The sequence below is a fragment of the Canis lupus genome, chromosome 21, assembly GCF_048164855.1.
Source record: "Canis lupus baileyi chromosome 21, mCanLup2.hap1, whole genome shotgun sequence".
In the NCBI taxonomy this organism is placed as follows: domain Eukaryota; kingdom Metazoa; phylum Chordata; class Mammalia; order Carnivora; family Canidae; genus Canis; species Canis lupus.
Window position 1 is genome coordinate 30,585,584 of NC_132858.1, and position 25,735 is coordinate 30,611,318.

Here is a 25,735-nt window from a genome sequence, read left to right on the forward strand (position 1 = left end):
GGCCGTGCGGCCCCCGGGGCGATGCGCCCCCGCCCCGAGCTGCGCGGCCCGCAGGGCGCTGTACCCCCCCAGGGCGGTGTACCCCCCGAGCAGTGCGGACCTCCCCAGGGTGCTGTATCCCCGGGGCGCTGTACCCCCTGAGCAGTGCGGACCTCCCCAGGGTGCTGTACCCCCGGGGCGCTGTACCCCCCCCAGCAGTGCGGGCCCCCCCCAGGGTGCTGTACCCCCCGAGCCGTGCGGCCCCCAGAGCAGTGCAACCCCCAGGGCGCTGTACCCCCCAGAATGCTGTACCCCTCAGAGCAGTGTGGGCCCCAGGGCAGTGTATCCCCCAGAGCTGTGTACCCCCCCAGCAGTGTGGCCGCTCCAAGCCGCGCACCCCCCTGCCAGAGTGATGGGACCCTGCAGTGATGCTCCCCAGCCACCTACCCCGACTTGGATCTCCGACGGGGCGCCCCATCACCTCCCGCTCCGGAAAAGGCAGAGGGGCCTGCAGGGAGGCCGGAGGCGGGCCCACCGAGGCCTTAAGGCAGATCCTGGGCAAGCAGATCCTCAGGCCGAACCTGGGCCATGACCCACTGTGTCCCACAGGAGCTGCCGGCGCGCCGCCCGCAGAACATGAGTCTGGGGGATGCAGGCTGCCCGCAGGGCATGTGCGCCACTGCAGGTGAGGTGGGCCTGAGTCCCTGCACCCAGGTCCTCATGGGGCTGCCGGCCCGGGACACACCCCTGCCCTCACCCCTGGCCTTGCCCTGGCCTCGGCCTCCATCCTACACTGGAACAAACACGCCCATCGCCTCGGAAGGAGCCGTCTGGAGATGGGCGCCCTGTGGTCTCATCTTCTGAACTGATCCAGGGCCACAGGATGGATCCCTTCCTTGCCGTCGACTCCAGGAATCTGTCCCAAATAAGGAACACTGAGTTCAGCAGTTGTCCCAAAAGCACTGCGTGCAAAATCCGCCCCAGGAAGCCGAACTGCTGGGTTTTACAGGCAATGTCCTGTTTAACTGGTGTCTAGTTCTTTATATGTTCTGGACCATGTTTTTTTGTCCAACGTGTATGTATTGTGGGTATTTTCTCTATGTCTGTGGCTTACCTTTGCATTTTCTTTTCTTTCTTTTTTTAAGATTTTATTTATTCATGAGAGACGTGGAGAGACAGAGGCAGAGACACAAGCAGAGGGAGAAGCAGGCTCCTCACAGGCAGCCCGACACAGGACTCGATCCCAGAACCCCAGGGTCACACCCTGAGCCCAAGGCAGACGTTCAACCGCTGAGCCACCCAGGGGCCCCGCCTTTTCATTTTCTTAACAGCAGGGCCAGACCCAGGAGATGGGAGTGCATGGGCTGCCCAGGCACCCACAGAGCGGTCGCTGCTCACTCCCTCTCTGCTTTTCCCCCCACGTGTGCCCCACGTGTGGCCAGGCAGGGGCAGGGAATGGGAGGCTCCCGGGAAGGACTGGCTTGTTTGCCTGCAGAGACCCTGACCTGCTGACCTTGTGCTGACACTCGCCCTCCCTTGACCAAGGCCAGCAAGGGCTCGGCATGTTTTCAATTCTACGGGGTGAGGACAGAGGATGCGTGTGCGCATCCACACACAGCAGGCAGTTCTCTGGAGGCAGGAACTTCATGGACCCTTTTTTGCAGATGCAGAGACAGTGGCACTGAGTCAGCAAGAGGGGAGCCCAGAAGGACCCGTAGGTCGCTGTGTTGCCACACGGATGCTCCAACACAAGCCCGGACAGTAGCTCTGAAGGGCCAGGGTTCGCAATGTAAGTTCAAGGGGAGGAGGTGAAGGGTTGAACCAAAGCCTCAGGGTTACAGGAGAGGATGAGCAGAGGAGCTTTGGGGTCTGGGGACAGGATCTGGAGGCCTGCTGGCAGCTCTGACCCCATCCAGGTGGGCTGGGGTGGGGGCCGGGGGCCAGCACCTGTGCCTCAGCCTGTCCCCGCTCAGCTCCTTCCCAGGACACTCCCGAGAGCTGACCCAGGAGGCCCAGGCAGTAGAAGGCAAGAACCGCGCCCCCCCCCCAGGACCCCTTGCATGGGCTGCAGGAACCTGGTGGCACCTCCACCCGCGCGCCTGGGGCAGTGAGCCCTGGGGACAGGTCAGGCTGGGTCGTAAGCAAGCGGCTGCCCTAGGGAGCTCCAGCCGCCCCATAGGCCTTGGAGGCAGCGGAGGACAGGGTCCGTAGAACCTGGCATTCATAGGAGGGCTTCCGGGCCTGTTGCCTGCCAGACCACGACATCCCGTGGCCCGGCCGGGCCTGCAGTACCACCCGCGAGCCCCAGGCTGCACGTTTGAAGGCAGCGACACAGTGGCAGGAAACGAGATAAACGGCCAAATACCAGGAGCACTGGGCGGGCTGCCCACGCAGTTGCAGGACAGAGCTCTGTGCATGTCTGTGTCATGCACCTCCTGCAGAGCTTCCCCAAGGCCCTTCCTTCCCCAAGAGCCAAGCTCCTCCTGGTGCTGAGAAGGACAGGGCCGATCCTGCCCCGGGGTTGGGACACGCAAGCGTGTGGGACAGAGGTCTCGGCCTGTGCAGACTGGGGGCAGGCATCCCGGCGGCCTGGGGTCCGGAGAGGCCACGCAGGCCACTGCACACTGTGCAGCCCTCCACAGGGGCTCCACCCGAGCCGGCAGGGCTTGCAGCACGGGGACCGGGGGGCGAGAGAGCTTAGGTTTTAAAGGGTCTCTCTGGGCCTTGCGTGGTGTCACACTGAGGAGCACGGGTGGAAGCTGGAGGGGGTGCGGAGACCCCCTGGGAAGGGCAGGGACAGTGACCAGAGGGTGGCCGTGGGGTGTTGGTGGGTCTGCTGTGGGTGGGGAGCCCAGAGCTGAGCAGCAGGGGATCTAGAGGCCGGGGCGCAGGTGTGAGGTTGGCCTGGACAGGCACCGGGTGTGGGAGGATAGGATGTCGGGTCCGCTGGGTCGGCAGGGGAGGAGCTGCCTGGGGGAGGACAGCCAGACACCCCGGGGTGGGAGGAGGAAGCCCAGGGCCTTGGGTGTGGCCTCCTGTCGGGGCCTGGCTGCCGTGGAGGGTGAAGGGGGATGAGGAGGCGTCTGTGCACAGGCCCAGGGGCTGCAGTGAAGGGAGCCGGCAGGTGGGGCAGAGAGCAGGCAGCGCCTTTGTGGCTGGTGGCAGGACAGGAGGAGGGCCCGGCCAGCCTGGTCCTTGGGGGGACAAGGCCTGCAGGGGAGGCCTTGGCCACTAGGCAGGACCTCAAGGCTGCTGGGCAGCACACACAGGTGGGGCAGGCAGGCAGACCGCTGGCACACAGGGGGAGGCTCATGACCCCTTCACTTCTGCAGGGGCCAAGAGGCCGAGGGACCATGGGGAGGAGGCCGGGGGGACATGAGGCTCCCCGACCTCCAGCGCCCCCGGGCAGGTGTGGGAGCGGGGAGGGTGGGTTTAGCCAGGATCGGGTTAGGCCTGGGCGGTGTGACAGGCCAGCGAGGACACTGCGGTGGGGACAGGAGCTGAGCCGGGGGAGGAGGGGCTTGTGGAGTGAGCAGGTGAGGCTGGAGGCCTTGGGGTGGGGGTGACCTGCTGAGGCGGGTCACGTAGCCACCGTCCCCGGCCACCACGGGGAGAACGGAGGCAAAGGAAGTAGTGACAAGACACGTAAACTTGCTCATAGCTGACGGCCCGTTGACAGGTCCCTGCCACCTGCCTCCAGGGACTCAGCGGCGTCCCTGTGAATACTGGGCCAAGGACAAGGCAACCTCAGCTCACCTGAGCCTGAGCTCCGGGACCCTCTGACTCTGATCTCGACACGGGGCTTGAGCTCACGACCCTGAGATCATGACCTGAGCCAAAATCAGGGGTCAGATGCTCAACACATGGAGCCCCCCCATGCCCCAGGTCTTCCCTGACCTACGAAAATCCTTCATCTGTGCGACCCCCCAGCATACGCTGTCGGCCTGGAGCCTCCAGACACGGGGCACTGCTGTGCCTCTGAGGGGCCCGCGACTCTCAGGGTTTACTGGACGGTAAGTGACCCTTCAGGGTCCCGGGAAGCTCGCCTCCAAGTTCCCTAGAGACGAACACTGTCCCTGGCCCTCTCCCAACTCCCACGCGTCTAACCAGGCCCCCGGGCCCCAGGGCGGCTCCTCCTGCCCACGGGGCCTGTCTCCCGCCTTCAGTAAAACTGAAGACGTCTGAAGAACTCTTTCTTGGCCATCGGCCCCTGAACCCCAACACCTCACGTCAGCCGTAGCAACCGAGGAGACCCACCCTCAGGTCCCCCGTGGCTGCTCCAGAAACCCCCCTGGGCAGAGCGGCTTCAAGCAACAACATTGCTCCGTTCCTGTAGGTCAAGTTCCAATAAGAAGAAGCGAGTCCGGGGAATCACATCACAATTTAAAGCTCCGGGCAGGGCGGCCCCGCTGGGAGTTGGGGGGGCCCTGGGGTCCAAGGAAGGGAGCTGAGGGCCCATGGGACGGGTGTGCGGGGAGGTCCACGGGGCCTGCGTGCTGAGCCCTTTTCACAGCGGCGACCGCCCCGAGCGTGGCCCAGGCCCAGGGTAGGACATCACAGCCGAGCGGCCGTCCTGCGTGGAAGGGGAGTGAGCTCCCAGCCGCCACACTTGCTCTGGAGGGGGATCTGCGGGCAGAGGCAGGTCTTTATGCCCTGCGGGTGTGCCTGGGACTGTGGCTGTGACGGGGCCACAGGCGGAGGGAGCCACGGATGACGGTAACCGGCCCCGGAACCTGCGGCCCCTGGCAGGTACTGGGAAGGCGCCGCGGCACCGTCCCTCAGGGATTCTGGGTCTTCCTCACAAGTCAACGCCCTCGCGAGCAGCCCTCATCCCCACTGCCCCCACCCCGAGGTGTACAGTCCCTTGCCCCCACGACCCCAGGCCGGCAGGGAGCAGCTCCTCCTGCTTTAGTAAAACATCTGTGTTGCACCGCAGATGCCTCCAGGACTCCGGGCCGTGGACTCTGGACCCCACGAAGTTTACCAACATCCCCAAACTACATCAGCTGGCCGGGAAGTAATGCATGGTCGGGGGTTGGGGACCGTGCTCACGAAGGCCCTGAGTGGCCTTCAGGACGGGTCATTCCAGGTTGGCACCAGTCCGGTCTCGCAACGACGGCCAGTGACCACTTGGGATCACTCCCGGGGCCGTCAGGAGGCGCCGCCGCTACAGGGAGGGGGAGACCGGGGGCAGGCTGGGCTGGTTCCCAGGTCCTGGCGCCCCAGCCGCTGCGGGTGGCCGGCCATCTCCGACGCTTCCTGTCTGGCAGGTGACCCATCACACCGTGTCTGCCTCCACCTTCCCACGACACTGTCCCGCGTGTGTCCGGGGCCCCAACTACAAGGACACCAGTCATGTCGCATGGAGGCCCAGCCTCGTGACCCCATCTTGTATGGATCTGGGGGTGGGTGGACACCGTTCAACCTCCACCATGCTTGGGTCTCGTTAGGAAGCTCGCTGGAGCTCAGGGCCCCCAGAGGATCCTGGAGCGCCCACAGGACAGCGGCCCCCAGGCCTGCGGCCGGCTGCTGCCCATGCGTCGGGCTCCGGCTCCCCGGGCCGCTGGCCTGCTACATCCCTAACGTCGATAAGCCACACTCATCAGCTCATTTTGAAGTTTTGCACAGAAAATTTTTCTTCAACTTTATCACAAAGGTGCTCCCCACATTCTGTTCCAGAAACTTGCTCCTTCTCCCCTTGCGGGAACGGTCTCAGGCTCCCGGGATTCGGGCCCGTCCGCGGTGAGGTCGGAGGAGCCTCTCCCGACACGGAGCCTCTCTCTCAGTGCCGCCTGTCCCGTGAGCCCTGTCTGCACCGGGGTCACCCCCGCCAACCACCAATGGCTCCAGGTGACCCTCTGGTCTCTAGTCTGTTTCTGGCGGCTGGACACAGGTGTGAGGGACGCCTCCCCACGCGACTTCCTTGCCCTGACCTCGAGGCAAATCAAGCATTTCGCAAAAGCTCAACAGAAAGGACAAAGAAAAGCCTCTTCATAGAGCAACCCCTCTGCGGCCTGGCCGCCCAAGTGGGAGAGGGCGGAGGGACCCCACGGGCCAGGACAGGGCCACAAAGACGGGCCTGTCCCCAGGACAGTCGGGCCCTGTTTGTGGGGATGTTTGCTGGCAGCACAGCTGGGCTCGGACGCTGGGTGGGCGGCTCAGCACCCCCAGGCTCCCGGCTCCCCGCAACCTGAGACCCTCTGCGTCCCCACTGCCCCTGGGCTGGCCGCACGGAGCCGTGCATGCAGGTGACTGGTTAGGGACACAAATCAAGCCAAACTACACTCGAGGCCAGGTCCTCCCCTGCTCCGGGCAGGTGGCCCGGCCCCTCTGTGCCTTGTTCTTCACGCAAGCCCGCTTTCTGGGCACCGGGCCCCCGGGGATGCCCAGGAGGGTGGGGCTCAGTCATCCCCCACTCTGGCGGCCTTGGACCGCGATGCCCTGAGGACAGAGAGCAAGGTGACTCCTCACACCTACCCTGTGGCTGTGTGACTCACTTGCATCCCAGAAGTGGTGGGGAAGCCCTCCCAGGAGCCCAGAGGCCCCGCAGGCTGGTGGGCCTGGAGCCTCTCGGGCGCAGGGCTGCAGGGGGCTAGGGAGCCGGGGCCTGGGGTCGTGGAGATGAGGCCCCCCACAAGCTGTCCAGGAAGCAGAGGGGACAGAGAGCGATGGGGCAGGCGGTGGTCTGTGGACAGTGGGCAGAGGGAGTGAGAGGCGTGCAAGGAAACAGGTGTAGGTCCTGGGGCTCCCGAGAGGTAAGCGACTCAGCCAGAAGCTAGTGACCCCAAAGCCCAGGCCATCCTGGCGAAGGCAGGGCCAACCTTGGTCTCCCAGCCTGGGGCTTGGGGAGGACCTTCCTCTCCTGGGGAGAGGAGGCCATGGTGGTCAAGGCTGGGAGGTGGCCAGAGGGCACGACACACCCAGCTCCCCCTGACCGAGCCCTGCTGGATGGACTGCCCCCACGTGGTCGGGGCTCTGAGGCCTGGGGCTGGGCCAGGCTCAGGGGCCACCAGCTGACAGACGGCCCTGTCCACCCCCAACCCCCAAGGCACAGCCTTGCACTGAGTGCCCCGTGGTTGCCCCTGCCGGTCACACGGAGACCCCAGGAATGAGCCCCCCACAGAGCCTCAGCCAGGGTTGGTCCACGGGCTGCTGGGGGGCGGTGGGGGACACAGATCAACAGGCCCGGTCTGGCCCAGGGCCTCCGGGCACCACAGCGCAGAGCCGCCAGCAGAGGGTGCCAGAGGCCTCCACCAAGGGTGGAGGGGGCAGGGCGGGCACTGGTGGTTCGGGGACCTGGGGGTGCAAGTGCAGCCCACCGTGCTGGGAGACCCCTCCACTCCCGCCCCATAGCTGACCACCCACCCCGTCCCAAGTTGGTTAACACCCTTCTCCCGGGCACCTCCCTCAGCGTGGGGCTAGGCCTCAGCTTGGCCTCTCAGACTCAAGGCCTCCACCCCTCCGGGGGCGCCCTGAGGTCCCCCTCCCATCTGGAGTTACAGGCCTTGGGCCTTCTGGACATCTGACCTGGGAGAACCACAGCACGCAGAGTGCGCAGGGCGCCCCGGCCCCTCACCCCCTGGGAATATCCACTGGGGTACACATGGGCACCCCCACTGGAGTCGGGGGTACGTGGCCTCACTTGGAATGTCCACAGCCAGCCCATCCCCAGCTCCAGGAGACAGACGCGTGGCTGCTAGGATACTTAATTGGTTTAATGACACGGCCTTTGAACCTTGGTCAGCTGTCATCTCGGTGTCACCTGCAGAGGCCGGGGCTCCAACACTCACCCACCACCCACACAGTACATAGGGCCAGCCGGGCCTTAGACCTGTTGGGGGAATGCCTCCCTCGGGCTCTGCCTTGGGGGTGGGGTGGGGGCTAAGGCCATACTTGAGTGAGGGTATGTCCAGTCCATCCTGGCTCCTTGCGAGGGCGGTGGGAGTAGAGCATGCACCCCACCCGGTGGAGCCTGGAGCCCCCACAGGACACCCTTGAGGAGTAGTGCGCTGGGGGGTGCTATGGGCAGTATCGGGGACAAGGCCCAGCTCAGAGTCCAGGGGAGCTGAGCCTGCTGCCCGGCCCGAGGTGGGGACGTGCAGGTGCGTGTAGAAGTAGCAGCCATGGGGGTGAGGTTTGGGGCCAGGGTCACCAGGGCCGGGAGGAACCCCCAGGTGGATGAGGAGCCTAGAGGATAAGTCCTGCCCACCTCCTGGGAGTTCTGTGGCCCCAGGGCGAGGTGTCATGAAAGCCAGGAAGGGGCTGGGCGGGCTGGACAAGCCACAGCTCTGGTTTCAGGGGCAGGTGCATGAAGGGCCTGCATCTCCAAGTGGCTAGTTTGGCGCAGGTGGGCCTGGGGCAGGCGGATGAGCACGGCCTGAGGCCCTGCTGAGCCCCAGGACCCACCATGCGCCATGAGGCCAGAGGCCGCCCCCAGCCCGCCACCGCCACCGTGTCCATGGTCCAGAACATACACACATACAAAAATAATACTCCGTGCACTGGGACCGGGCACCTCCTCAGGTGCGTCTCCCCCGCCGCAGGTGTGCTGGACCCGGGGCCGAGTCTAGCTGTCGTCCTCCACCCTCCTCTGGTTCTTGGAATGAAACTTGCTCATGAGCTCCTCCAGCTCCGACCCACCTTGCTGCTCCTGCGGGGAGGGCGCCTCAGTCCAGGGGGCCGGGGGCCAGAGAGGAGGGGGCAGGGGGCGTAGGGGGCGGCGCGGCCGGCTCACCTCCAGGACCGCCTTCTGCACGGTGAGCTGGCTGTACACGCGGATGCCCTCCTCTCCGCACACCTTCTTCAGCTCGTCCTTGTTGAGCGAGAAGAGCTGCGGGCCCGTCAGGATGCCCAGGTTCTCCACGATCCTGGGGGCGGGGCCGGCGGGAGTGAGGGTGGGGCCCCGGTGCACCCTGCCCCGCCCCCTGCCCGGTACGCTCCGCCCCCCACCCCTGCCCCACCCCCTGCCCAGTGCGCTCCTGCCCCGCCCCTGCCAGTAGCCACGCCCCCTACCCCGTAGCCCCGCCCCTGTCCGGTCCGCTCCGCCCCTGCCCCGTAGCCCCGCCCCTGTCCGGTCTCCCCCTGCCCAGGACGCCCCGCCCCCGCCAGGTGTCCCCCGCCCCCTGCCAGGTGCGCTCTCGCCCCGCCCGCTGCCCGGCGCGCCCCGCCCCTGCCCGGTACGCTCCGCCCCCCCACTCCTGTCCCACCCCCTGCCCGGCGCGCCCCGCCCCCTGCCCGGTGCGCCCCGCCCCTGTCCGTTCCGCTCCGCCTCTGCCCCGTACGCCCCAACCCCTGCCAGGTGTCCCCCGCCTCCTGCCAGGTGCGCTCCCGCCGCGCCCGCTGCCCCCCCGCCCCGCCTCCTGCCCGGCGCGCCCCGCCCCTGCCCGGTACGCTCCGCCCCTGCCCCGTACGCCCCGCCGCTGCCCGGTGCGCCCCGCCCCTACCCCGTACGCCCCAACCCCTGCCAGGTGTCCCCCGCCCCCTGCCAGGTGCGCTCCCGCCCCGCCCGCTCCCCCCGCCCCGCCCCCTGCCCGGTGCGCCCCGCCCCTGTCCGGTCCGCTCGTCCTCTGCCCCGTCCGCCCCGCCCCTGCCAGGTGCGCTCCCGCCCCGCCCGCTGCCCGGTGCACACCCCCCGCCCCGCACCCCCCCCCCCCCCCCCGCTCTCACCGGGCGCTGAAGGCCTTGGCCTCCAGCCAGGCGCGGACCTCTGCGGGCCCGGACTCGTAGGTGAGCGGCAGGCCCACGGGCTGGCTGCGCTCCACGCGGAAGTTCCGCTGCGGCTGCGTCCTGATGTGGCTGATCCTCCTGATGAGCTCGTCGTTGACCTCGTCCATGTGGTGGATCAACTCTGCGGGCGGCGCCCCGCGCTCAGCCCCGCCCCAGCCGCCCCGACCCTCCGCCCGCCGCCTCCCCCCGGGCTCAGCCCCGGTGCCCACGTCCCCGGCCGCAGCGCCCCTCACCGTCTTTGTCCCCCGCGAAGCTCCGGGGCAGCTTGTGAGTGGGGCTGGAGGGACCCCAGTATTTCAGACCGGCCTGCGGGGCGGGGGTGGGGAGAGGGGAGCGGGTGGGGGCGCCGTCGGCTTCGGCTCCTCCTCCCTCCGCGCCCCTCCCCGGGCCGGCCCGCTGCCCCACCCCGCCCCCAGGGAGCATTCTGGGCTCGGGGCTCTGCACCCGCCCCTCCCCCTCTGTGCCCCACCCCCCTCCGCAGAGCGCTCGCTCCTCCGCTCACCTGATCCAGGGGGGCGTCCTCCAGCCGAGTCTCGTCCAGGATGTTGCAGGGCACGTAGCCCGCCTGGCCGCTGCGATTGCGAAGCTTCCACCACTGGTGGTCATCCTCCAGCACCTGCGGGCCGCCCCTCCGTCACCCCCGCTCACGGCACCCTGCTATGGGCGCCAGCGCGCGGGGGGTGGGGGCCCCCTTTACAGGGGCCACAGACGGTTACAGGCATTTCCTCCAAGGCGGCGCCTCCCCCAGCCCCGTGGGGCAGTCCCAAGTCCCCCCAGGAGCCCCTGTCCTGCCAGCGCCTCCCACCTCCCCCACCTGGCCTCAGCAGCAGCCTGAGCGGGGCCCTCTGGCCTTTGCACATAGACCACCCCCCAGGCCGCCCCACTTTCTGTCCTCGGGTGGATGGCCTGGATTCAGGGCTGACACCGAACAGACGGTGTCTCAAGGGGGCCCCTGGGTGCCTGTGAACCCTTGTGAGCCCTGGGTGCCTGTGAGCCCTGGCTGAGAGCTGGAGGGTCCCCCGCTCAGAGAAGGCCCCTCCTGCAGCCGAGCCCAGCCCAGCCCAGAAGGCCTAGCTCAGCCCAGCCCAGGGGCCCTGCGCCCCCTCTGAGATCCCCGAGACGGGGAGGCCCCTGCACCCCGCGGTGCTGTGGGGGGGCTGTGGCCCCAGACTGGAGCCCAGGGTCGGGGGTCCGGGACAGGGTCTGGACAGGCAAGCCAGCGACGGGCTCCTGGCCCCTGCCCCCCCACCCCGGCCCCGCCTGCCCTATGCCCCTGAACAGCCGCCTCCAGCCCCTGGCCCTGCTCACCTCCAGGACCTCGTCCTTGAGCACTGACAGCTCGTTGGCGTTGCGGGCCGTGAAGTCATAGAGGATCCTGACATACTTGGCCATGGCTGGCGCGGGTGCGTAGCCCCTGCGTGGAACAGGAGGCTGAGGCCCGGGCGGGTGGGGAGCGGCTTCCCAGGTGCGAGCTCCTCCTCCAGCGCTCAGGGCGCCGAGGAGAGGCTGCGCGTCAGCCGGGAATGGAAACTGTGACAGCCCCAGAGCGCCTGGGGCCCCTGCACAGAGGTGGGGGCCATGCGGGCGGGGGTGGCCCAGGGGCCTGTGGGCACAGCCAGGCCTGCCCGGCCAGGGCTGTCTCAGGGGAGGCCAGGCCCCGCCCCCGGGACCCAGCGCCAGGCTAGCTCCCGGGAAATGACGGGGTCACCGCCATCCCCACAAGGGAGGAGGAGAGGCCACAGGCGGCACCCGGGCGCCCGTGGGGGCTGCCCATGAGCCTCAGGGGCATGGCGTGGGGGCCCAGCCAGCGCAGGGCAGGCCTGTGCTGCACCCAGGCTGGGCTGTCCTCTCCCGGCCAGTCCGGCCCCGGTCATCAGGGCAGCTCCTCGCTCAGCCACAGGCCTTGGGGACCCCACCCAGGGGAGGCGGCTGAGGCCTAAGTGGCCCGAGCCAGGACTGGCCGGGACGGACCGGCCGGGGGCTCGAGGTCAAGGGACGAAACTGTTTCTTCAAGCGCGGCCCTAGGCGGGTCCCTGCATGAGGCCGGGCATGAGGCTGGCAGTGGGGGCGCTGCGAGGGGGGCACCTGTTGAAGACGTAGATTTCAGCCCCCTCCCCTCCTGAAACTGAATCCTGGGCGATCGGGGCGGGGACAGGGATTGGCGAGGTTTAGGAAACTTGTAACCATGACTGAACAACACACAGCAGAAGACACAGAAGGAGACGATATATTCGGGTCCTGATTTATAAGTGGCTTTTGGCATTTTCTCTTCAGTTTTATATTATAAAGTCAGAACGAAAACCCGGTTCTTGTTTGGAAAAATGCTTTTTTGAGCGCCGTGAACGAGGCGCTGGCTGCCACCTGGTGGCAGCACACTTGTATCCAAGGCTCCGTGTTTCTGGGGGAACTTACCTGTGAGCCTGCGGGGAGCTGACTGCGGGGGGGATGTCTCCCGGAGGTGGACATGTGGGCTCAGATACCAGGTTGTGTTTGGGGGAGCTTCGAAAGGATAGCCGGTTTGCTGGGATCAGCTGTGGGAAGAAAGGACCGCGGGGCTTGGCGGGGGAGGGCGGGCTCGAGAGGGGCGGTGAGAGCAGGGACATGGGGGGGGGCAGGGAGGAGGGCTGGGGCGGTGGGGGCACTGACCTCGTTCTCCGGGGCCTCCACTTCCCAGGGAGCGTCCTGCAGCACGTCCAGGGGTGGCTCCCAGCCGCTGTGGAACTTGGGCACGTACAGGGGCACCAGGGGCTCCCGCGGCCACTCAAAGCTGGAGATGGGGGGCCCTGGGGTGAGCATGCACACCGCCTGGCAGGGGACCCCCATCCTGGCCCTCCCTGCCTTGTCCTGCTCCCGCACCGAGGACGAGTCCATGTCTCCCCGAGAGACTCCCACAGCATCGTCTCCTTGGGGACCAGGTGGCCTCGCAGGAAGCCCACGGCATCGCGGGAAAGCAGGGGGCTGGTGACGGAGCGGGCGATGTCTGGGCCCCCACAGGTGCTGATGATCTGGGGACAGTGGGGTTCAGAGGAGGCCCTGCCCACCAGACCCCAGGCCCAGCCGCCTCCTGGCAACACCACAGGCCGGCCTCACTCGCCACCTGGCCTCCAGGCCCCAGCTGCCTGCCCAGGGTGGGCCTCGGCCTCCCCAACCTCCACCCAGGGGCGAGCCTCCCCGGGGCCCTCCAGGCACCAGGTCCAGAGGTCCGAAGAGGAAGTGCACGAGTTCTGCAGCGCTGGGGTTCTGGATGTGCTTCTGCAGCTTGGCCTGGGGGGGGCACACGGGGTGGGGATGGTGCTGGGGATCTGGGGATGGGGGGCAGGAGGGACGCCAGAAACCCCAGTGTTGGTGCAGAGGGACAGACGGGGTGGGGATGGTGCTGGGATGGGGGGCAGGAGGGACCCCGGACCCCCCAGTGTTGGTGCAGAGGGACAGACGGGGTGGGGATGGTGCTGGGATGGGGGACAGGGACCCCGGATCGGCGCAGAGGGACTGGGAGGGGCCTGTGCACTCACGAGAAGGTTGATAGCCAGCTTGATCTTCTGAAAACAGTCGACAAACTGGGCCTCGGAGGGGGGCCGTGCCCGCAGCGTGAGGACCCCCTCTGGAATGCGGGGCCATGAGCTGGCCGGCCGTCACCGTCACCGGCCTCGCCCTCAGCAGCCCACCTCCTCAGACTGGACCTCCTGCAGCTCAGCGGCCCCCTCCCCGCCTCCCATCCCCCTGCCGGTCCCTCCCTCCCCCCCCATCCCCGCCAGTCCCGTGGAGCGCCCCCCTCCGCACCTGCTGGCCCCTTCTTCCCCTTCTTCTTCCCTTTCTTGCGCTGGTTCAGCTGCTTGAAAGCCTCTGCCGCCTTCTGCAGCCGAGCCACGAACCACTCGATGTCGTCCAGGGCACAGTTGAGGATTTGCTGGGGGTCAGAGGGAGGCGGGGGTCAGCCTCAGGCACCCCCAGCGCTGCAGAGACAGCCCGGCCCACTGTCTCTTGTCCCTGGGTGCTGGCTGGGGGCTGGAGGGGCCCCCCCGTGGGGCCCGGAGGTGGGGGCGCCACCCACCCCCCCGCCCCAAGACCCACCGTTTCCTTTTCTATCTTCTGGGCCAGCAGGGCTCGGGGCTCCTCATCCTGCGACTCCCGACGGCGGAAGCCTGACGGCAGAGGCAGAGACGGTGCTAGTGAGGAGCCGCCCCTCCCCCTCCCCCCGCCACCTCCGAATGTGGCCCCAGCCTGGGTCCACCATCCACCAGCAAACCTGGCTCACTGAGCGGCATCGGCGGGCCCACCCGGTTCTTGCTGGTTGGGGAGTCACTGCCGTAGCGCTGGAAGGGGATGGGGGCCGGGTCCTTGGGGGGGGGCAGGACCGACTGCCGCTGCCGGATCTTCTCCTGGTGGCCCCTGGACCGGGCAGGGGGAGGCCGGCTCAGCCTGGCCCCGCCCCCCACCCCCAGCCCGCAGCTGCCCCCCCACCCCCCACGCCTACTTCAGGGTCTGTGGCCGCATCTTCTTCCCTTGACGGCAGTCGGCCAGCGCGCTCTCGATGTCCTCATGCACCAGGTCCGCCTGGGAGGGGACACTGGGGCTCAGGCTGGCCCAGGCCCATGCCCCCCAGCCAGGCCCCGGCCCCTCCTCACCTCCACCTCGTCGCAGTAGAAGAAGTGGATGTCAGGTTTGCTCTGCTCCGAGTCCTGGCACACGAGCAGCAGCACCGAGGGGTAGCGCAGCTGGTTCAGCACCGTCTGGCTGTGCCGCACGGTGGGCAGCGGGAAGTTCTCCAGCTCCTCCTGGGGGACAGGGGGCTCGATGTGGGCGGGGCCGCGGCAGACAGGGGTACTGACCGGGCTCGCAGCCACGGGGCCACCTGGGCGGAGGGCACGACTTGCCAGCCAGCCCTGGGGTGTGCAGTGGACACAGACGCACACAGGGCTGCGGCCCGGTGGCAGACGCAGACCTAGACCCTGCCGGGCGTGGCTGCAGCCATGGCCACGCAGCCCTGGATGTGGCCCTGCCTCGGAGCAGACGAGCCCTTGCCCGGGGTGGACCGGTGTGTGTTGTGACGTGGCTCCGCTGGCTCCTCAGCCCGGGCAGTGCTCCCTGCCCTGCCTGCCCTCTGCCCTCCTCTGCCTGTCCCGCCCCCGCACAGAGGCCCAGCCAGCATCGGGGTCACTGTCCCCGGCTGCCCTCGCTGCCCTGCTGCTCGGGCACACCTGGGACTCTATGTCCAGCAGCCGCAGCGACTGATCGTTGACCTGCAGCAGCATCTCCTGCGTCCACACTTTCTCCTTGGAGCTCAGCTGCACCAGTTTCCGGATGGCGTCATCCACGGACACGATGGCCTCACTCTTGTCCATGATGAACGTGGCCAGGTGCTGGGAGCGGGCAGGTGAGCACTCTGAGGAGCCCTCCTGGCGCCCAGGATCCTGGGGGCCTGAGGGGCCGTGGCCAACCTCGGGAGCCAGGGAGGGGGGACGGCCCCTACCGCGGGGGTCTGAAGAAACACAGCCCCATCCCGGGGGAAGCCCTGTGCTCTGCCTTGACGGGTGCTGTGGGGGCCATGGGCATGCCCTGGTGAAACCTCTGGCTGCCCGTCCCAAACCATCCGTCACCCCACCTCCTGTCCTGTGCTGGACTCCAGGGGCGCCGGCATCCCTGGTCCCCCCGAGACCCGGCGCCGGCTTGCCATGGGGCCTCTGCGCGGCGAGAACCCGGTGTGCGACCCCACTCGTGCCGGCTCTCTCCTGCCACGGGGCTCCGCTCGGACCTGCTCTCCCTGCTCAGTTGCAGCAGCCCTCTCACCCCCTGGCCTGCCTTGGTCTCAAGGATCATGATCTGACACGACACTTCTCTGTTTAATCTCCTGGCTGCCGGGTTCGCTACTGCCTCCCTCGTGCCCGGGACGGTGCCTGGCGCACGGCAGGCCCTCGGCGAAGATGCGGGATGGGTGAGTGTCCGGAGCGTCACGTGTGCTGCTCGCGTGGGGTGAACCTCGGGGCCTGTGGCCAGCCCAGCCCTCCTTCTGGAACCTCCCTCCTTCCTCTGTCCCCAGGACTGGCTCAGGCTCCTCCTCCCTCCTGGCTCGTCCGTGTGTCCCACCGACCTTGGCCGAAGTCGGTCAACAGGCTAAGACAAGGGGATGAACCTGGTCTCATGCTCCAGGCGGACAAGCCGCAGCTGTAGCAGCGCTGGGAGAAGACGCTGGGCCATTTCTGACCTCAGAACAGCCTTCCTCCCCGGGAGACCTTGGGCGACGGAGAAAATCCAGACCCTCGCAAGAAAAGGCCAAAAAAAATCTGACCTAATGAAAAGTAAACATTTCTGCCTGGAAAAAAAAAAATACCGTGTACGAAGTAAAAAGAAAAAAAGAGTGAGACAGACACGCAGCAGATACGGTGGAGGCGAGTTTCCTTGACACAGAGACCGCCTTATGCAACGGCGGCTCCTCGTTCACGGCTCTGTTTTGTTCCGCGTGGCTGTGGGTACACAAGTGGCAAGTGGCAAGTACACGAAGGAGATCTGTGAACGCGTCCAAGGTGGGCACTGCAGGAAAACGTTGGCAAAGATCTGGCCGGAGAGCATCCCGGAGACTGAGCGTAACTAAGTCTAACACAGAAGGCCGGCGGCGGCCCCTTCGACGACAGGATTGCGGGGTGAAGCCGACTCCCCTGGCGCTGAGGGAGTCACGCCGGGTTCTCTCCCCTGTGCCCTGGCCGGGACGAGTGCCCGCGGGTCACGCCTGCAGGCTCGCTGCGGGGGGTGGGTGCCCGGGGGCAGCCTAGACACGCGCGCTCCCCCCACAGTTCAGGCACCCCCACTGCTCGGGGACAGACTGGGGCAGGAGGGGTCGGCCCGGCCTCGGCGCAGGGACGCGCCGCGGGGCACGGGGCGCACGGCAACGCCACCACGCCGCTGCCACCAAGCCTGCGGCAAGCCAGGGGTCCCTCCCCAGGGTGGAGAGCCCGCCAGGGGTGCTCTGGGCCATGGCGGGATTAGATTAGAAACCCGTAACAGGAAGATAACTCGCGGCCCCGCAAATAATGGGAAAGTGAGCAACCACAGTTCCACATCAACAGCCGACCGTCAGAGGTCGGGAGGGAAATGAGAAAATACTCAGAAAAAAAAAAAAAAAAAAAGAAAGAAAGAAAATACCCAGAGACAAATGAAAACAAAAACACACACATCGGGATCCCTGGGTGGCGCAGCGGTTTGGCGCCTGCCTTTGGCCCAGGGCGCGATCCTGGAGACCCGGGATCGAATCCCACGTCAGGCTCCCGGTGCATGGAGCCTGTTTCCCCCTCCTCCTGTGTCTCTGCCTCTTTCTCTCTCTCTATGTCTATCATGAATAAATAAATAAATCTTTAAAAAAAAAAAACACACACACATCGTCGTTGTCGCGACCTGGGGAGGACAGGGGGCACGGCAAGCAGCCACGGCAGGGCCAGAGTTTGTGGCTGTAAATGGTCACCTGAACAAAGACCGGGTCAAAGGAGTCGCGGGGAAATCAGAAAATGTCCTGAACTGGATGACTACAAAGGTGTGTGCATGGGGCCCGGGGGGCGGGGGGGCGTCTGCCCTCAGCTCGGGTCACAATCCCGGGTCCTGGGATCGAGTCCGCATGGGGCTCCCCGGTCAGCGGGGAGCCTGCTTCTCCCTCTCCTCCCCTGCGCTCCCTGCTCGTGCTCTCTCCATCGCTCTCTCTCTCAAATAAGTAAATAAAATCTTTAAAAAACCCAACAAAACAAAAACGAACCCAAAACACTAAAGGAGTGCACATCAATCGTGCAGGATTTCGCTAAAGGAGTTTGTAATGCGAACTCTGACTTCTCAGTTAGGAAAGAAGGAATGTTTCCTGTCAGTGATCTACACATTTCCCATAAGAAACTAGAAAAAGGCAAATAAAACCCAGAGTAAGTGGAAGGAAAGAAGGTGAGAGCAGAAGCCAGCAAAGTACTAACCAGATAAACAATAGAGAAAAGTCACGGAAGCCCGAAGTTGGTTCTGAAAAAGTTAATGAAATTGATAATCCACTGCAAGATCGAGCAAGAAAAAAAAAAGAAAACACAAATCATCAATAACCAGACAAATAGAGGGGCCACCACGCATAAAAGTGAATTCACAGTCAAAAACCATCCGCAGAGAAAACCCCACGCTCACACGGCTTCCCAGGTGAGTCCTCGCAAGTATTTAAGGAAGGAATAAACAGGGTCTTTCACAAATTCTTTCTGAAAACCAAGGAGTAGGGAACTCTGTCCCGGGGTGTGATGAGGCCGCCGCAACTTCGCCCCCCAAATCTGTCGAGGCTTTACAGGAAAGAAAATGATAGACCGGCACCTCTCAGGACAGCAGTGCAAACAGGGGGGCAGGGCCCTAGCAAGCTGGCCCACCGACACGTGGGGAAGATCCCCGAACGAGCAGCGTTCCCCAGCACAGGGCGGGCCCCGCGCGAGAAGACTGAGTGGACGGCCGGGGCGGTCATCCCCGAGGTGCGAGGAGGCACCGACTGACGTAACGCCTTTCACACCAACACTGTCACGGAGGACGGAAGGAGCCTCCTGCGAGTGCACCGTACCCTCGGGCAGGGCAAAGCTCGCAGCCTGGGGCGCCGTGGGTGCCTCCTCCCGGGCATGCCGCTCTGCACCCCCCCACCCCGCCGTCCCAGGCGCCGGCCGGGCCCATGCGGCCCTGAGGTCCGGTGGCTCCAAATGAGGGTGATGCGCCCGATTGCGACAGCTCGTCGCCCATGTGGGAGATTCAGGGGACCTTTGGGCAAAGCACCCGGCAAACCAGTGAGCATCTCAGGATGCCCCGTCACCCTCCAGCCCGCCGCTCGGGGTGTCGGAAAGGCCCCAGGGGGAGGCCAGCGCCATGGACAGCAACGTCCCGGTCACCTGCCCAAGAGATGCCCGTGGCCTGCCCACCCTGGGGAAACCACCATGTCCGCGGGTGGGGAAGACGCCCGTTCATGTGGGGGTCCCTCGGCTTGCCTCAGTGCCAGTCAAAATCCTAGCAGGATGGGAGCCTGGTGGTGCTCAGCCGTTGAGCGTCCGCCTTTGGCTCAGGGCATGATCCTGGGGTCCCGGATCCAGTCCCGCATCTGGCTCCCTGCACAGAGCCTGCGTCTTCCTCTGCCTCTCTCTCTCTCTCTCTGTCTCTCATGAATAAATAAATAAAATGTTTTTTAAAAAATCCTAGCAGGCTCTTCAGGGGGCCAGAGGGGTGTTGAAATGTAAATGCAAGTCTAAGGAGCTCGGCATGGTGGAGAACATCTGAGAAGAAGCCATTTATGGGGCAGGACTCACCCTGCCTGGTTTCAAGCCCTGTAATAAAGCCAGAGGGAGGGGAAGGTCGCAGGACAGAGCAGGGACAGACCCACCCACGTTCCTCTCCCCACCTCTTGACAAAGGCACCAGGGCAATCGACGGGAGAAGGAAAGTCTTCTCAATGTCACTGCACGCTGCGACCGCGGACCATGAACCCCACGTGAGTCCCCCGCACAAACTGATCTCACGTGCATCATAGACCTAAATGTAAAAGCCTCAACTCAGAATTTCTAGAAGACACAGGAAGAGATCTTCAGAGCCGTGGGTCCCGCAATGACCACTCCCGGCCCCGCACAAAACTCCAACAAAACAACCCTAACCGCAGCTCAGAAAGTGGATGCGGTTGGACCCCAGCACGGTTGAACACAGCTATGCGTCCAAGCCAGGAAGCCGGGGTGGGTGGGTGGGGTCTCTGTGATCACGCAGCTGGCCAGCCGGCCTCCTGCCTCAGCGAGTTGCAAGTGTCCGCAGGGGCCAGGAAGCAGGGCCCCGCGGGGGTCCCCAGGCCCGGGCGCCGTGCAAGGCCATGTGCCCTGCAGCCCACGCTGTCGGAGGGCCTGTCCCACAAGTGTGTTTTCTTGGAATAAGGTCACGGAGCAGAACAGAGGTGTTGTGAACTATGTGGATTCAATTACGCGGGTGGGAGAGGGGGAGGCCCCAAAGCCACCCGCTCCAAGCTACAGGACGGAGCAGAGCTGCAGACGGCGCGGCGGGGACGCCCCGTGTCGCTAGGAACCCATGTCCCCGTGGCGTCCTGACCGCGGCGGCAGCGACACCAGCCTGGAGCAGAGCTGCACACCCTCCCCTCTGCTGGATGCTCACTTAGCAAAGGAACCAGCCCCAACTCTCAGCAGCCCTCCACTGCCGGGGCGCCTCCCGCATCCGGAGGGGCAGGCACGCCCGTGGATCAGCAACGAGGGCCCCGGGCCAGGGTCTTCCCACAGACTCGCCTGGACCAACGTCTGGAAGGGCGAAGGTCCCCCAGCCCCGAGACGGGGGGCGGAACTGCCTGGGAAGCAAGGGGACCCAGCCGACTCGTCCCCACTGGTGCCCCGCCCCAGACCCTGAGGCAGCAGCCTGGCACCAGGGCACCCACCCAGCACAGCCTGATTCAGGAGCCCAGGGACCTCCAGTGTCTCCGTGGACCTGTTGTGGAGACCAGGAACCTGAGGCGCACAAAGCACTGACTTGTCTGCCTCTGCGGGTGTGGCCGGTTCCATGGGGAGGAAGTCCTCATCTTCCTGATCCTGGTCCTTCCTGGTCCAGGCCCCCCCTTCCTGGTCCAGTCCCCCCCTTCCTGACCCAGGGCTCCTCCTTCCTGACCCAGGGCTCCCCCTTCCTGACCCAGGGCCTCCCCTTCCTGACCCAGGGCTCCTCCTTCCTGACCCAGGGCTCCCCCTTCCTGACCCATGGCCTCCCATTCCTGACCCAAAGCTCCCCCTTCCTGGTCCAGGGCCCCCCTGCCTTCGTCCTCGGCCCTTCCTAGCCCTGTTGTCCTGTAGGCTGGGACAGTGGTCAAGAACCAGGAAGGTCATTTAAAAACATGCTTCCTGAGATCTGAGTGTGAGTGGAGGCTGACCCAGGATGAAGAGCCCCTGAGCTGGCCGCTGGCCAAGGGCGGCTGGGCGGTACAGCCGCTCCCCGAGTCCATCCACACTGGCCACCCGAGGTTTACCTGCAGGAGGCGTGTCTGGGTCCCACCTTTTCCCTCCAAAGCCAGATCCTTGTTTGGGGCCAGGATGACAGCTTCCCGCCCACAAGGTTCCCATCAAGTGCTGCCGGACAGCACCCGAGCCTTGTCCTTGCCTCCTATGGCCCCCGGACTGTGGGCATCCCAGGGTCGGACAGGTGTGGGGCAGGCCCTGGCTCTGGCCGCCTGCTGTGGGGGTCATGTCTCCCCATGCCTCAGTTTCTCCCTCTGCCCGGGGACCCGAGGGGTGCTCCTTGGGAGCTGGCCTTACCTGGACGTGGTACTGGGAGGTCTCATGCATGATGATGTTGGAGTTGGAGTACTTCTTCCTCTGTTCTGAGCAGGGAGTCACCAGTCAGTCACCCCAGGGGGGCAGGACCCGCAGCCCTGAGTCCAGGTGGCACTGGACCCCCGGTTGGGCCACAGGGAGGGCGAGCGGAGGGGTGCCGCCGCCAGAAAGGACTCGAGGGTGTGGAATACGAGCGAGGGCCCTTTGTGGGCCGACGGCAAGCCTCCCTCCACCGCCAGGAGGCCCCGAGGAAGGACCCCCAGCTCGGAGCAGTGCGGGGGTCTGTGCCCGAGGGGTTGCGAGACGCTGAGCAGCTCTTCCCGCAGAGGCCCCCTGCCCAGCTGCCCGGGAAGGGTCCATCCAGGGCTTCCCCCCACGGCAAGCGCCGCCAGCTGACGTCTCCCGGCCCCTCGGGCCCCTCCTGGACGGGGCGCCGAGTCCAAAGGCACAAACGTGTGTCTGGGGGGGCGGACCAGGCCCCCCCAGCAGTGCCTGGACTCAGCGCAGCCTGGGCCCTGCCCCTCGGGCTATCCGGTTGCAGTGAGCGGGGCGGCCGAATCAATATTGATGGTCCCTGAATTATTAGTAAAGTCCTCTCTCCTTACGGGGAGGGAGGGAGGCGGGGACCGAGCAGCTGCTTCTCCGTGAGGGTCTGGGGCCCCTCTGGGCACCGAGGGCTGGCCTGCGTCCCTGCGGGGCCTGGCACAGCCTGGGGGAGGGGAGGCGGCCAGACCCCGGCGCCCATCCTTGAGCCTCACTCACCGAACAGGTCCTTGGCACTCATCTTGGTCACACCGTCAGACCGGCCCAGGCTGCCGCTGCAGGGGAGGGGCTGGTGAGGGCGAGGCCCACACCGCACCCCTCCCTGGGGACTGCCCAGCGCGTGGGGGTGGGGACTCACTTGGCAGCACCGGGGCAGCAGCTCACAGACCCCAGCTGGCTCATGGCGTCTTTGGTGGTGGCCGGTGACGAAGGGGAGCCTCGTGGCCTGAGTCCAGGGCCTAGAGCCCGGCCCCCACCTGAGTGGACAGGGCAGCCGAGCTGATGCCTCCCCGGGGCCTGGTCGGTGGCTTCCCTGCTCCCAGGGCAGGACCTCGTCTCGGCTTCCTCCCAGCCCAGACCTAGAGGCTGCAGCCCTGCCGTCCTGGACAGACTGCCCCAGGGCTTGGGCACGGTGTCCTCGGGAAGCAGACACAGCAGGACCTCCCAGCCCACGTCCCCCATCTCACCCCAGGCCCTCGGGCTTCCACAGGGAACCCCAGGCTGTGCCGGTGGAGGAGCCCCTCTCCCAGGCTGCCTGGGGTGGGCCTGCAAGGACAGTGTCCTGGGGGCTCAGAAAGGGGACCAGGGAGATGCCACACGTGTTCAAGGGTCCTGAGGCAGGTGGGAGCCAATACGAGAGGAAGGTAGCCCAGGACGAGACTGGACCCGGGATGGGGTCAGGGGGCAGGCAGCAGGGGGCAGGTGTGGCCTTGGAGACCCAGAGCCCAGAACAAAGTCTGGAGGGAGCACACCTCAGGGGGGTGAGCGGAGCCTGGCGCCCCCGAGCCAGACGAACACGTGCCCCCTGGGACCCCTGGCAGGGCTGTCCCTCAGTGGGGACCTCCGTACGTGGGGCCTGCCAGGGTGGGTGGTCACAGGCCGGGGGGGCTGGGCTCTGAGGGCAGGGAGCACCCCAGGACTTTCTGGTTTGACAGAGAGGGTTTTGAGGAGGCGTGAGGGGCCTGGGAGCTTCGGGTCACCCCTCCCATGTGTCACCGAGGGGCCCGGCTCTCTCGGGGTGGGTGGGAGTAGGGGCTTGGTCAGATTCCTCCGACCACGTAGCCGTGGAGAATGTCCGGAATGCCCATGACCTCAGCGAGTGAGCCGAGTGTTTGCTCACTGGGACTCCTGGCGGGCCGAGCCAAGGGCACGGGGCACATGTGTCCGGCACACGCACCTGGGCGAACCCCAGGCCTCGGGGCGCACGTAGACACACACTGGTTACGACCCCCCACCCCGTCCTCGGGGCCGCTCTCTGCAGGACCGGCCGGAGAGCTGAGGCCAGGTGCTGGCATCTGGGTCGGGGCACAGCCGGAGGAGGGGCCACCACGGGCGCCTGGCTCCCGTCAGCTGACCGGGGCAGGGGAGCCCGCAGGCCCAGGGGTGGGAGCAGCCCGGGGCCCAGGCTGCCCTTTGGTTTCACTGTGGCCATTTTCCGGGTGCAAAGGGAGGGCCGAGCAGGGTGCCTGGTTGGGCAGCAGAGGAGGCCCCAGCAGGGCAGGGAGGGTGGAGGAACCAGCTCCAAGTTCAAATTCCAGCTCACAGCCAAGTGACCTTGGGGAGGAGTCAGCTGAAGGCCCAGAGGCAGCCGGGTGGAGCCCTGGAATGGGGGAACACCCCGGCCCTGGCGGTGCCCAAACCTGGTAGGTAAGGAGGGACAGGCGGGGAAGCCTGGGTGGGGCAGGGGTGGGCTCCAGGCGCGCTGGGGAGACTGGGCCAGGTGGAGGGCAGGCCACGGAGGCCCCGTCCTAGGCAGGAGGGGGGCCTGGGCCGCAGAGGCCGGGGCGGGGCGGGAGGGGGACTGGGAGGAGCAGTGCAGAGGTGGGGATGAGGGGCGCCAGGACCGCTCCTGCTGGGGCTGGCCCCACCCGGACCGGGGGCACCTGCGGGCCTGCCTGCCCTCCTGCCCTGCCGCCAGGGACGCCTCCATGCGTGGGCCCCCCAGGCCAGCCTGGCCCAGGGAAAAGGGACCCAGAGGAGCTTCAGCTCAGGCCCGGCAGCCCAGCTCGCAGCCTCCTCCGCCTTGAAACGCCCACACCCCTTGACCCCAGCCTGATGCTTCTGGCCCGGATTCTCTGTGGGCTGAAACAGCCAGGAAGTGCCCTCCTGCCCCCACCCGTGGGGAGCCACTGGCTCCCCTCAAGTGTTGGCCACAAAGGAAGCCCCAGCCTGTCCCGGGAAAGGGGGCTGGGGCCCTTGAGGGACATGGGAAACCCCCTTCCCACCCCGGTCCTGGAGGAAGGGGTTCTCTCCATGGAGCCCCAGGGCCGGGAGGCGGCCGGGGCCTTAGGTGCACCCAGGGCCGCCCCAGGACAGGCCGGGCATGCCAGGCCCCCACCCAGCTCCTGGCCACGGGTTCGGGGCGGCCCTGTCGCACCCCAGTGCCTCTGACGGCTGGGCCCATGGACTCCGGCCAGAGCCCCCAGTCTCGCGGCCAAGCCAGGAAACTGAGGCCAAGCCGGACTACAGGTCGGCAGGTGGGGGTGCGCTGGGTGGGGCCCCGGGACGCTCACCTGCTCCTGCGCCCGACGCCCGCGCCGCCCGTGGGCCCCTTGTCGGTGCGTCCGTCCGCCCGTCTGTCGGCTCCTCGCCTGGGCGCCCAGGCTCGGCAGCGGGAGGGACGCGCGGCTGGGCCGGGCCGGGGCGGGGCGCGAGGAGGAACCTGAGCGGCAGGTTAGAGACCAGAGCCGGCGGGCGCGGGGGGAGGGGCGGGGGCGCGGCATCCTGGCTCGGCCCCGCCCCGGGGCTCCCTGCGGACGGTCCCCAACAGCCGCCCGTCAAGGGGACGCGGATCGGGAGCCCCTCGCTGTGGGGCCGTATGGGGCGAGCGAGCAGGGTGAGGCTGGGACCCTCCTGGCGCAGAAGCCCCTCCTCAGCTGGCCCCTGGGGCCGGGGTCCTGGGGGTCAGGCTGCAGCGTGGGCGCGTGTCCAAGACCCTGCACCCCGACTGCCCCAAGCGGGAGACCCTGGTCTTTGTGCAGCCCCAGCTCCACTGCACGCGCTCTGGAGGCCTGGGCGCCATGGGGGGAGAGGACAAGGGAGGGGGGCTCCAGGCTGTGGCCCCTCCTGAGGCCCAGGCCTCACCTGTACCCGCCGCGTGGGGGCAGGTGTCCTTCCTCCTGGCCTGACTCCCCTGCCTCAGCCAGCTGGGCGGAATGAGATGAAGGGGCAGAGGCCTAGTCCCAGCAGTGCAGGGCACCCCCAGGTGGCAAGCGAGGACCCACAGGCTCTAGCTAGCGTTCCCGGGGTGCACCAGGGGGCGGGGGCCCAAGGGCAGCTGGCCGGGGCGGAGCACTTCCTGGGGATCCCCCTGGGGGGTTGGAGGCACGTTCTGCCCTGGTAGGTCACCAGCACCGCAGGGCAGCTCTCCCCACCTGCCCACCTGCTGAAGCACCACAGGTGAGCCTTCCTCTGGGGCCCAGCCCTGCCCCCCAGCCCTTGCGAGCCCCGGCTTCCTGGTTCTGTTCCCGATGCTGCTGAGCACCCACAAGGGAAGGCCAGGGCCTGCCCTCGTCCTTGCCGGAGCCTGAGCCTGGGAGGGCAAAAGGTGGGAAGGCACGCAGGGAGCAGATGAGGTGGGCACTACAGACTTCTGAAACTGAAGTGACTGTCGTCAGAACAGGGGCGCTAACCCCTGTCTGGGGTCCCAGGCTGGTGGTAGCTGCCTAGAGCCGTGGTGTCCTCCCTGGACGGGAGACTGACACCTCTGTGTAGCCAAAGCGACGGACGTGAGTGTCAGAGCCTGGCCTGCATCCTCGGCAGGAGGTCATGAACCCTCAGGGCCCCAGGTGTCGGGGGCTAGGGCCTGCAGGGGAGCTGGCGGAGGGCAAGCGCACCGTCCGGCCTTCCCAGGTCCGCGGAGGGCGTGCCCACCATCAGGGGTGCAAAGCCCCGCTGCACAGGCACACAAGCGCAGGTAAGCACAAGGGCATCTACGCGGGCAGGGGACAGGGCTCCTGGAGGACACACCAGTGGAGGGCG

General features: G+C 66.7%; 1 protein-coding gene and 1 long non-coding RNA gene across 5 annotated transcripts; one reads left to right on the top strand and one right to left on the bottom strand.

Moving 5' to 3' along the window:
* Positions 1–8,903, top strand: LOC140612952 (uncharacterized). Of its 3 annotated transcripts, none has more exons than XR_012014073.1 (5): positions 1–161; positions 589–664; positions 1,125–1,768; positions 3,659–4,728; positions 4,916–8,903. It is a non-coding gene; the product is annotated as an uncharacterized lncRNA (long non-coding RNA). The 3 variants fall into 3 exon arrangements; XR_012014072.1 differs by lacking the exon at positions 1–161 and having other exon boundaries at positions 222–664; positions 3,659–3,992; positions 4,105–4,728; XR_012014071.1 differs by lacking the exon at positions 1–161 and having other exon boundaries at positions 221–664.
* Positions 7,674–24,419, bottom strand: EPS8L2 (EPS8 signaling adaptor L2). 2 transcript variants are annotated; one of them, XM_072791206.1, is made up of 21 exons: positions 24,268–24,419; positions 21,894–22,011; positions 21,755–21,810; positions 20,975–21,039; positions 14,904–15,065; positions 14,331–14,480; positions 14,180–14,259; positions 13,952–14,094; positions 13,777–13,847; positions 13,486–13,612; positions 13,218–13,306; positions 12,895–12,969; positions 12,562–12,710; positions 12,352–12,472; positions 12,118–12,236; positions 11,014–11,119; positions 10,208–10,321; positions 9,939–10,011; positions 9,646–9,826; positions 8,714–8,846; positions 7,674–8,629 (listed from the first exon to the last, which is right to left on the bottom strand). In XM_072791206.1, the coding sequence occupies exons 2-21, from the start codon at positions 21,935–21,937 to the stop codon at positions 8,546–8,548; spliced, it is 2,142 nt and encodes a 713-aa protein (XP_072647307.1). In that variant the 5' UTR covers positions 21,938–22,011; positions 24,268–24,419; the 3' UTR covers positions 7,674–8,545. The 2 variants fall into 2 exon arrangements, with proteins under 2 accessions (XP_072647307.1, XP_072647308.1); XM_072791207.1 differs by lacking the exon at positions 24,268–24,419 and having other exon boundaries at positions 20,975–21,034; positions 21,894–21,977.
* Positions 24,420–25,735: the final 1,316 nt, after the last annotated feature.